At 40.3% G+C, this 12,277-nt stretch overlaps 1 protein-coding gene across 1 annotated transcript in view; it reads left to right on the top strand.

The window, feature by feature from the left end:
* CHCHD3 (coiled-coil-helix-coiled-coil-helix domain containing 3) overlaps positions 1–12,277 on the top strand; it is a 303,246-nt gene that overhangs the window by 24,416 nt on the left and 266,553 nt on the right. The window contains exon 2 of the mRNA XM_012650619.1: positions 901–988. Within this exon, the coding sequence (XP_012506073.1) occupies positions 901–988 (88 nt within the window). The remainder of the gene's footprint in view (positions 1–900; positions 989–12,277) is intronic.

The raw sequence follows: 12,277 nt of genomic DNA, 5'->3' as shown, positions 1-12,277 counted from the left end.
CTCAAATAGTGGAAAGTGCTATGAAGATGATGCGATAGTAACTGTGAGGCTGGTGACTCTCAACCCTGCAGGCCTGTGTCCTCAGAGCCTCTGCCCTATTGCCAACTGCCTACTTGATATCTCCACTAGGATGTCTAATGGTGGCAAACCCTGTGTTTTCCTTGCCCTGGAGCACTGTCACCGTACTGCTTCTCTTCCTAACTTCTCTTCATCCTTGCCTTCTAAGTTTTCCCCGACCCTCTGCTCCAGCCCCACCCCCAAAGCCTGGCTAGACCTGCTGTCCATTAGGCTTTCCTTGTACCCCCCACTACATGCTGACTCACACAAGCAGGACCCTTCACGTCTTATTTAAATGCCTAATGGTTGTCTGCTTATTCTACTCCACTTTAAGAAACTTGATGACTTTGAATACTCAAAGTCTAGCCTAGCTCCTGGCACACAGTTGGTGCATAATAAAATCCATTGAAAGAATGATTGTGCGATATTATAGTTGGCATTGAACAGGAGGGAGGGAGGAAGGAACACTTTCTTTTGAAATTGGAGGGAAGGAAGAAGTTAAAGCCTGTTAATACAAATTTGTAGGATTTGAGGAGGAAAATTGAAGGAGTTCAGATGGCTTACATTTTCTCAGAGATTACATTTTGGTGCACAGTATAAAATGAAGGGTATTTATAATGAGCAATTAGCAGTGCATTAGAAGAAATAAAGGAGCAGTGCTGTGGGGTACATCTTGAAATCTTAAAACTATTCTTACTTGCTTCTAGTTTTATGGCTATTAGATTTAGCCTAATTTCTTTAGGCCATTCATTATACATATTGATATGGATGACTAAATTACTTGGCTGTGATTGCACTGGTTTTCTTTCTTCTTTTATAATTGATTTGATGTTGCTTTTTCAGCTTTCGGAAAATGTGATTGATCGAATGAAGGAGTCCTCTCCATCTGGTTCGAAGTCTCCGCGGTATTCTGGTGTTTATGGTGCCTCAGGTATTGCTGAATTTTAATTTTAGTGTTTTAAGTAGAAAAATTATAAGTGGAAAAAGTTCACTCAATAGTTTAGTTCTCAGGCACTTCTGTCTTTTGTTATTTGGATCTTTGGCTTTTTATAGGGAATATTAGAAATCAGTATCAGGTTTTCTTTTAAGATATTTTGCACTAAGAATGAATCTGCTTTCAACAGTCTTTGGAAATTTTGTTTTTTATCAAAACTACTGAACCTTTACTAGGCTTTGGAAGTTGACTTCATGTCGTTTTGTGTAAAATGGATTGCTTATAGGGATATTAGAAATTTATGGATAAATATTTATAAAAAACATTGACTTAGAAAATATAGATTTACTATTTCCAAATTGTAAAATATTTCAAATGATTTTATTTTCTACTCAATTTCTTCTAAGTTTATAAAAGATTAAGTTCATCGTAGTCAATCTTACTGATAAAATATGGTGGTAAGTGAAATCCATAAAGAATTATTATGCTTCATTTTATCTGTCGGTTCTGCTGGATAAGACATAAGAGACTCAAACTATTTCCCTTCCCTTTTTTCTCTCCCACCACACTCATCTGTCCAGCAAATATTCACTGAGCACCTGCTGTGTGTCCAATACTGTTCTTGATACTGCCCAATTGATAGATAAACGTGCCATTTATTGTGAAATGGCAAGAAGAAAATAATTGAGATGATTAATTTCGGACTAAGTGAGATTTTTCTGTATTTATTAGAAAGAGGTAAATCTGGCTATAGACTGCGGAATTTAGAAAGATGAAATGCTGCCCAGATCCCATTCACTTGGGACAATTGTGACCTCCCCGCCGACTTACATTGTCAGTAAACAAATTGAGCTTTTAGTATATCCAGAACAGAGGGTACCAAGATAAAGAAGAAATAGTTAGTGACCTTTTGAAGCTCCCTGTTCAGTAGGAGAGCTTAGTTAATACTAGATAGAAAGTGAGCACTTGCTCCTTGCTGGAAACCCTCTCTGGCTTCTGAGCCACACTCTTGGTTTTTTCTCCCACATTACTGCCTCAGTCCAGGGTTCTTTGTTGATTGCCATGAAGTAATCTCCAAATGTATGGCTTTGAAATCATTATATGGATGGCTGTAGCTCCTGAAATTGTATCTCTAGCCCTGACCTTTCCCTGAAACACCAGACTTTAATAAACTGTTTGCTTGAAATCCCTACTAAAAGATTCCTTAACCACATCCCAAACCTTTTTATTCCTCCCTGGACTTACTGCTTCTCTCCACCTTTCCCAGTAAATGGCACAGGTGGTCAAGCCCCAAAGTGGGGATTCATCCTTGTTTCCTTACTCCTTACATCAGGCCATTAACTAGTGTTGTCAACTCTGTCTCTAAAACATGTCTGAATATATTCCTTTCCAGTCCCTCTCCTCCACTGCTCCAATCCAGGTAACCACCATCTCTCACCATACCTCTGCAGAAGCCTCTTAACTGGCCCCCTGCATCCACTCTTGTCCCTCTGTGCTGTGCACACAGAGGTCCTCACAATCTTGACGAAAGTAAATCAGTTCATGTCATGTCCCAGTGGTGGCTCTCCATGCACATGGAATAAATTGTAAGCTGAACTACTTCCTTTGGCCTCCAAGGCATACCATGACTGGTCCCTGGCTGCCTGTCCAACATCATCTCATTACTCCTCATCTCCTATGACCCTTCCCCTGCTGTTATCTTTTCCAAAAGATAAGCTCCAGGGACCTTGTCCCCTGTCTGTCTGTTCACAGCTGAATTCTTAGCTCCTAGGATATTACCTGCTTCTTAGTAAATGCTGTTCTTGAGTGCTTGTTGAATTAATTTAGGGCAAATCCCATTATCCATTTTAACTTTTGATCATTCTTGATAACTCTATAAATTTAATTCACGTGACATTTATTGAATGTCTACTATGTAAGTAGTTAAGTTAGGTATTTTGAGAGGACACAAAAATAGGAGAATGATCTGTAAAGAGTTTAGAGGTTTTGTGCGGATACAACTAAATATATAACAAGACTACAAGGAAGGTAAAAACACAGTATAAAAGAAACCTAGGAGATACTGAAATTAAGTATATGAAGTATTTTGGTTTAAGAATAACTTTTGCTATATGGGTATTTTTAAAATTGGAATTTGTTCTAAAATATACTTTGTTGTAGATAGGTTTTTTTCCCTACTTTCTGTGTTAAGGAGATATGATGATGATGATGAAGAGGTAGTGATGAAATAATGATAGATGACACTTAGGTGTTTATTCCTTATATGTCTTAATTTCATTTAATCCTTATAGCCGTATGAGGAAGGAAGGGTTATTAATCCATTTTACATAGAAGGAAACCGAGACTTGAAGTGATTAATTATGTTGCCGAAAGTCACAGAGCTGGTGAACAATGGAGGTGAGAGTTACGTTCAAGTCTGTCTGACTCCAGAGCAGATACAGTTAGGCACTCTGTTTTATTATCATTTGAGTGACACCTTGCTTCATTTATAGAAAGGATGTGACAGAAACTAGTTGGAGGGAGGAAGTAGCCATTTAGTGATTTTCTGCTTGAGCTTAGGAAAGAACCTCCTGTCATAAGTGATTGTTGGTTCTTCTAACTTTTCCCCATATTGACTCTCATTCAGTAGTGAGTGGAAGGAGTGAAAATGTTTTCTTTCTTAGGTTGTTTTCTTCAGCCAATATTTTGAGAGAGTGGGCATGGTTGGGAGGCTTTCTCTGAATGCCTATGGTGTGTATGGCCTGCAGAGTGAGCCCCTGACATTGTGATAAGCTCTGGCTTTGCTAAGGGATCTGTGCCTTCCCATTCCAGGTTTGACATGACTGATGAACTCTTTGGTCCATGCACAGCTGCGACCAGCCTGGGCACTGGAAGCTCTTAGAATGCCACCTTGTGTTTTGGTGGTTGGGCTAGACCTGCACGCAATAAATGGTAGCCACTAGTCACATGTGGCTATTAAAAATTAGATAATAATTAATTAAAGCGAAATAAAAATTGCAACTTGTAAGTTGCACCAGCCACATTACATGCTCAATAACTGCATGTGGCTTATCGCAGATGTAGAACATGTCTATCACTGCAGAAAGTTCTGTTTCACAGTTCTTGTCTAGAATACACGAGTGCTTGCCATCATGGGCTTCATCACATGGTTTTAATGATGGCGTGCCTGAAGTTGTGGAGCTAGATGGCTCTATATGTTTGTGTGTTTGCAAATCTTGTTTCCTGCCCCTTCTACATTCCAACTGCCTCAGCATTATCCTCAGGGAACATTCCCTTGAGGTATGCTCTCTTTACCTCGGTCTTTAGCATAGCTTCCCAACCTGTGTGTTTTGGGTGTCCTTAGACTTAGAGTAGCTGGGGATCACCTGGGTGACCCCATGTGCCACACAAATGTTTTTATTTCTGTCACCACCATGATGTGAAAAAGACCTAACAAGGATAGTAGGACAGGCTTTTTTGGTATGTGATATCCCTTACCCATTCCAACCTAACTCAGGAAAAGAGCTAAGGTTTGGCATGCCATTTTGAACTGATCTTGCCTTTGGATTAAGAATGCAATTAGACTGTGATTGTATAAATTACCAAATGTTTAGTTTTCTTAGAATTTAAAAAATATGTTTATAAAAGTAGAAAGCCTCAAAATTTATGTTCTCTTCTGACTGTGTCTCATTTAGGGGTTTTAGTTAGTACTCAATAAAAGATTTCTTATGATTTATAATTTGGATGTGTCATGAAATAATTTTTCAAACCTACAAAAATGTATTGATAAAAATGTCACTTGCCTTTTCCACATTTTTTCAATGTCAAGTAAATTATATATTAAATGTGAGTTGAATTTTTAATATTTATTAAAATGCTTTCTTCCTCATAGGACTCTTATGCATACCTGCCCTAGGCTATTCATATGTGTGAATACAGGGCAGTGTATTTGATGGACTGAGAGCCCCAGTATTTCTATATATAGGAACTAAGTTTTGTCACGTATATAGTTTTGAGAATATATTTTATACTGAAAGAAAATGGGTTCTGAAGGCTTTACTAAAAGTATTTTTTTGCCAAACCTTGAACCAGATCAATGACTCGTTGCAATAAGTATTTGCATGTAAAGCTGTTCGGGCAAAATAATATACTATGTGACACACAGCAGATTGTAATGCCAGTTTAATAAATGAATGTGCTATAAAGAACTTAACTGTGTCCTCGCTGCCTCAAATTCTTCGCTGCATTATCTAAGCTTTGTTGGTTTGGTTTTACACTAGGTAATTTTTTTCTTAGGTCTACATTAGGGGATACCATGCAAGATACATCTTGCATCTTTTGATTTTAAAAATCAATGCTAGGTGTTGATTTTTTTTCCTTTCTATCCTGAGCTTACAATTTTTGTGGCTTATAGTGAGGTCAGATTTCTCATGTTTGACCCTACCTACTGCTGAAGAAACTGTCCCCAAATCAATATGAAAAAACCAGATAAGAAATTATATTAGGAGGCTTTTGGTTGTTTTCCTAAGCCACTAACCAGATGAAAATGATGAATCTGGAAAAAAAGACAAATGAACTCACTTTTATTATTATCTTCACCATGCAAGTTTCTCTGTAAATTTCTTGTCATTATGAAAAATAAGAAAGATTTGCCGATTTGTGTTAAGTATATCACTGAGATCACTAGGTATTTGGCAGCCTTAACAAATTGCAGGAAACCAATTTGAGCAGGAAATGGCACAGCCCAAACTAAACAGACAATTTAGGGAAACAGATTGATCTGTAAGTTCTATGTAGTTTTCTCCTGGAATCTGGCCCTCCTAGTTATTTTTAAACAGCTCTTTAAGGCTCATTTAGACATAACACTGGAGGGAGAGTTCAAAGGAAACAAGCTGTGCTTATTCCTTTGACTTGAGTTACAAGAACTGAAGGAAGTTGAGATGTCTGGGTTTCCAACTTTTAATATATGAAACTTTGTTGATGCCAGTGTCTTAACTCTGTAATTTTTTTGTGTGCTGTAATGGATAATTTGCCTGACAGTTCCTAATAGAAAGAAACATAAATGCTATTGAATTAAAGGCATTAAATCTAATTCTCCAGTCAGTATTTTCTGTTCTTAAAAAGAATCCGTAAATAGTCTATATTTAGTGGATGGTTGAAGAACTCATTGTTTGTTCCATCAGTCAACAAGTATTAGCATGGCAGCCATCTTTGACTTCAGGGAACTATTAATTTGGTCAAAGCGTATTTAACATTATAGTATAATGAATGAGTACTAGTTTAGTATCCTTTACTTCCTCTGTTGAGTACGCAAATGAATATGTAAGTGAGATAGAATATATAAGAGGTATGGGAAGTGTTTCAGATGAGATCAGGTGTGTTCAAGGTGGTATGGCTATAGGCTGGGAAGTGTTTTAGGACTTCAGAGAAAGAGGGTCAGGTGGTTGGGTGTGGGGGAAAAATGGACTGGGGCCAACCCTTGGGAATAAGAGCCATGGAAGGGGTGTTGATGTAGAAAGTATTCCTGGTAGAGTGAGTACACAGACCAGATTAATTCAGGTAAGGTTTCATGTAGGGGTCTAATGGGCGGGTAGGTTGGGGAAGTTAAGGAGTTTAATTTTATCCTATAGGGCCAAGGCAGCTACTGAGCTGTTTCATCTAATTTTAGGAGACAAAATTAGAAAGTTCCATTGGTTGCTACTTCAAATGTACCCAGATATTAATAGCATTTTTAAGGCTAAAAATGCAGTGTCGATTTTCTCATCAATATTTTTATATTCAACAAAGAAATCTGAATGGTAAGAATATGTATTTTCCACCGTGGTACTAAATAAAGCCATTTTAATTTTCAATGAAAAGATCAGCAGTACCATAAGCATTTTTATTTGTCCTTAATTGGCCTGTAGCAAAAGTAAAAAAAAAAGTTGCCCTCAGCTGCTTGGGACAGTGTGGCCGTGTAGGGTATGACAGATGATTTCGGAGCAGGAGAGGTGAAATGATGCCAGTGGGTTCTTGGGAGGATAATGTAAAGGCTGGATTGGAAACTAGAGCCAGGGAAGGCAAGCTGCTACGCAGCCTAGGTGGAAGAGGCAGAGGTAGAGAAGGACTTGATGGTGTGACTCAGGTGACATGGCTGGTAAGTGACAGTCCTTGACTCACACTTCGGTCCTTTCTCCTCTGGTCCAGGGCACTTTTCCTCTGTGCCATTTGATTCATGACTCTTTGTGTTGTGTTTATTTTTGAGAAACCAGCAAAAATCTAAGCTAACTTTATTTTAAAATTGAGAGGAGGGCATAGGAAACCTTTTTATGTGATGACAAATCATTGACAAGGCAGTTTTGTTTTTAAAATGGGGTCTCACTCTGTTGCCCAGGCTGGACTCAAACTCCTGGGCTGAAGGACTCCTCCCACCTCAGCCCCTGGAGTAGTTGGGACTACGTGTAGGTGCCACCACTCCTAGCTAGACAATACAGTTTATATCCTCCGGTGTTTGGGGATGGTGAGAGGGGAATCGTGTAGAAAAGAAAAAGCTGCAGTGGTAGAGGGAAGGCATTACAAAGAGAAAAGCTTGGTAGGTTCTGAAATGTCCGTGAGTCACACCCTCTAGTAGTTTTTTGTAACTGGGAACTTCTGCTTATCGTTTTCCTAGTTGATGGATTAACCACTGGCCTCACCAGCTTTTCATTAAGTCTTCAGACTCTCTACCCTTATGACTACTGTAGCATAATTTACTTTGCAGTAGTGTTTCCAAGTGGTATGAAATCACGTGGGCCAGAAATTCCTTGACTTGTACCTAAGTTACTAGAAAGAAGCAGCTATTTTGTTAGGTGTGTTGCATGATGTAGGTTAGAAATATAGTAATGCCATAGAGTCACCGTACTCAGGAGCTGGAAGTTAACTTCCTAATAATTTCAGTGACCACAGGGAAAAAAGAGAACCTGTTTTAAAGCAACTCCCAGTTTTGCTGCAGTAGATTTTGGACACTAACTTTAAAGTGAATTGTGGGATAGTGGATTCTGTTGTCTCATAGAACAAGTGTTACTTGGCATAACCAAGTAAATCATGGATATCACCAATAATATATTTTTAAAACTAGATAAAACGGCTATGTAAATTTTGTAATCATGCTTTAAGAATTATAAAGTAAAATATGACATTGGTTACATAAGCAACTCCCATGGAATATATAGCATAGGACATATAATACATAAAAATACTATTTTTGATTTAAATTTAATATGCCAGTTGTAAAATAGACACTTAAGTAACGATATTTTTTATCTTTCTTGGAATTTGACAGACTTTGAGGGCATCATCTGGATGGCCCAGATCTCTGAAAATAAATTGCCCAAGGGAGTCTCAAATGTACATTCCCTATTGCAAGCAGAGGTATTCCGAGTCAATCCGTTGACCTCCCAGCTGTCAACCAAATAGTAGGTTATTGTTGTTGATGATGATGTTTTTCCTTGTAAAAAACATTTTAAAAAGTAAGGTCTGAGCCAGCATTTCATTTCTTCCCTTTACCCTTTCCTGTCGCCCTGGTTTATTCAGAGTTACTCCTACAGGCCTCTGTATTAGGCCAAATCAGTGCTACCACGGAACAATAAGTGCTTTTAAGTTACTTTTTAAAACCTGTTCTGTCCCCGGGGCTACTTGACACTTTGTTGACAGCTGTCACTGTACTTGAGTGTTCCTTGAAAAGCCTTTGGAGCCATGCGGATCATTATAGGAAGGATGTTCACACTGTTCCACAGAATTACCATCGCTTGCTTAAGACAGTGTTCTGGTTCCGCATGCCCTGGTTCCCCTGAATGAGTGGTTAATTGAAATATAGGCTGTAATTAGGCAGCATCAAATGATTGGAGCTTGAAATTACTTTAAGTTACAGGATAGTGATGATAACGCACTGTTACCACAAAGATACAGGTGGTTGGAACATCTCACAAGTTGCATGGTGGGGAAGCACACGGCTGCTTAAAGCCAGCCCCAGTGTACTCACTTTTTTTTTTTTTTATTTCAGCATATTATGGGGGTACAGATGTTTAGATTACATATGTTGCCCTTGCCTCCCCCTCCCCCCTAAGTCCGAGTTTCAAATATGTCCATCCTTCGGGTGGTGCGCATTGCACTCTTTGTGTATGCATATACCCATCCCCTCCTCCTTCCTCCCCTTTCCCCCCTCTCCACTGCCCAACATCCAATTGATGTTATTCTTATATGTGCATTTATGTGTTGATCAGTTAATACCAGTTTGATGGTGAGTACATGTGGTGCTTGTCTTTCCATTCTTGGGATACCTCACTTAGTAGAATGCATTCCAGCTCTATCCAGGAGTATACAAGAGGTCCTATATCACCATTGTTTCTTAAAGCTGAATAGTACTCCATGGTATACATATACCACATTTTATTAATCCACTCATGTATTGATGGACACTTGGGTTGTTTCCACATCTTTGCAATTGTGAATTGTGCTGCTATAAATATTCGGGTGCAGGTGTCTTTCTTATACAGTATCATTTGTTCTTTTGGGTAGATGCCCAGTAATGGGATTGCTGGATCGAATGGTACTTCTACTTGTATCTGTTTAGGGTATCTCCATATTGCTTTCCACAGAGGTTGCACTAGTTTGCAATCCCACCAACAGTGCATGAGTGTTCCTGTCTCTCCGCATCCACGCCAAAATTTATTGTTTTGGCACTTTTTGATAAAGGCCAGTGTACTCACTTTGTTGACAGGACTTACATGCTGTCTCGTGAGTGAGTGCTGCTACTCTGCTCCTCACTTCATGTACCTTCGCTCTTGTTTCATTTTTTTGCAGGTCCTCCGCCGTCGTTGCTATTGTCCTGCAAGGGACACCCACAGGCCTTGTGTTTGATAAGTAACAGTAGAGCCTTCTTCTGCATTTTCCATTCTGTGGTTTCAAGTTTTTCAATTTCTCCTATCCCTGGCGTCATTGCCCTAGTGTGGCTGCTGTCATCTCTCTCCTGCATTGCTCTAACAGTCCCTGCCTTCAGTCCTGCATTCCCCAATCTAGTCTCACTGTGGCTTTAGTTATCCTTCCAAAGTGCAAAACCAATCCTATCATTCCTCTGTTTAAAACTCCAGAGGTTCCACCTTTCTCTTAGGGTGAAGTCTAAATGTCTGTTATGTAGCCTGCAAGATCCTGCACAGTCTATGCCTGCTCTAGTCTCTTACATCTTCTTGTAAACCCTCCTCTCTCGTGTTGAACTTCTTTCCTAGTTATATTGAAGTTCTTGAGTGTCCTTGAACTTGTCCTTTTGGGGTTTTGACTATGTTGTTCTCTTCTGTCTGAATACCATTCCTCCAACTGTCTAGCCCAGCCCCGCCCCCACCTCACCTCCTACCGGCCTTTTGTCTGGTTAACTGGCACTCATTGTTCAGATCCCTGCCTAGAAACCACTCACACCGGGAAGCTTTTCCTGACTCCCAGTCTGGGTTAGATGCCCCTTGTGTGTGGACCCACAGCGCCCTGTTGTACTTTTCCTGTAATGGCACTTGTCACATGGTACTGTAATTGCTCATTTACTTACCCCATCCCTCTGATACCACAGCTTTTCTCATTTGTCCTCTCAGGACTTCCTTATATGGCATTTCTTTCTTCATTTTTGCTTGCTTTGGTGTTGACCTCTCTTTGTGGAGGTGAAAAGCAGTTATAGGACTGTGTTTGCTGTAGGTAAACATTGACCTGTTGAGGCCAGAGGATTAGGCAAAGTAGGAGAGAAGAAAGTCTCCGAGGGTCAAGGAGATTTCCCTTCCTTCAAGAGGCATTTCCCCATTTTCTCAGTGGGGACTTCCCAGTTGATACCATTTTGAAGAATCTCCTTTTCTTGTATCACTTATTCTTAGTACTGACGCTTACTACAGCGCGTACTTGATTGTATTGTAATTACACATTTTCTTGTCTATTTTTCCTACTCGATTATGAGCCTTTGAGAGTGGGAAGTGTTGACTCTCCATCTTCTGTGCTCTCAACCACAGTGACTACATTGTAAGGTTAGGTGCTCAGTGTTTGAGGAATGAATGGGCTAAAGCAGATCAGATAACGAAGCCCGATATGTATAAGTGCGTCTGTCAGCTCAGAGGCAAGGAGGACAAGGGCTCTTTCTCTTAGATCCGTCCTGTTGGGCATGGTTGTGAGGGTCTTCACTAGGCTCTGGATGGCGCCCATACGACGCCTTGCCAGTTTGAGCTCTCAACTGTAACAGGTCCAAGGAAGACATGTTGTAAGAGACAATTTCTTGAACACCATCTCAGGAAAAGTGTGAGTTTGTGGAGGTAGTGGCTAGGGAGTGGGGCCTTGATTTGGAAACATCATTGTGGAGATTTGTGTTCTACTCCTAGTTATTAAGTTAGTTTAGAAAGGAATTAATATGTGTAGACTTGCCAAGTTTTAAGAGAGGGCTGTAGTGAGCCAGGATTTTCTCCTCTCAGATCCTTCCGCTCTCAGTTCCTGCTGCCTCCTCACTTTTCTTCTCTGTTGGGTTGAAGTTAGTCTGACATTATACCTTTGGCCCTGGAATTTTATTTTAGGAGTATTAGGTTAAGTAAGGTTAGGGTGTCTGGGCCTAGGCATCTGACTTGGAAAAACAGTTCCTTAGCCCTGGCTGCCTCCTCTAGTAGGACAACCCTACTCTCTTCTTGTTGTCAAAACTCTGGGACACTTGAAAATAGAGCTCTTCTTCACCATATCTTTTCTCGTGCAGCTGTTCTCATGCTGGATCTCAACTTCTGACTGTAGGATCATAACTTTTTTCCTTCCTCAGACTCCTGGGCTCAAGGGATCCTCCTGCCTCAGCCTCCTGAGTGGCTGTGACCATAGGCGCATGCTACCACAGCTGGCTAATTTTTCTATTTTTTTTGTAGAGGCAGGGTCTTCCTCTTGCTCAGGCTGGTCTTGAACTCCTGGCCTCAAGTGATCCTCCTGCCTCCGCCTCCCAAAGTGCCAGGATTACAGGTGTGAGCCACCACGCCTGGCTTCCGTGCCCACTCTTTAAAGTTGTGGGGTTCTGATGTCTGGAAATGCAGGAATGTTGAGGTTTGGTTTGGATATGGGTCAGGGGTTGGAAGGAAGGCCCACTGCTTGGGTCTCCTCAGGTCAGTGTGGGGAGGCCTGGGAGACCAGGAGGCTGGCTTTCCTGTGTGTCACACAGAAATATTATAGCTGAGTGTAACTGACAAAGATACAAGAAAACCTCTAAGGATTTGTGTTAATTCATGTAGGCTTTTACCCAGTGCTTCCCATTTTCACCTTGTTGAAATGTGCTGCAGTCACGATAATACATAT

Source organism: Propithecus coquereli, unplaced genomic scaffold (genome assembly GCF_000956105.1).
Source record: "Propithecus coquereli isolate 6110/MARCELLA unplaced genomic scaffold, Pcoq_1.0 Scaffold335, whole genome shotgun sequence".
In the NCBI taxonomy this organism is placed as follows: Eukaryota; Metazoa; Chordata; class Mammalia; order Primates; family Indriidae; genus Propithecus; species Propithecus coquereli.
Note: the sequence above shows the minus strand (reverse complement) of the source record. Positions and strands in the feature narration are given on the sequence as shown.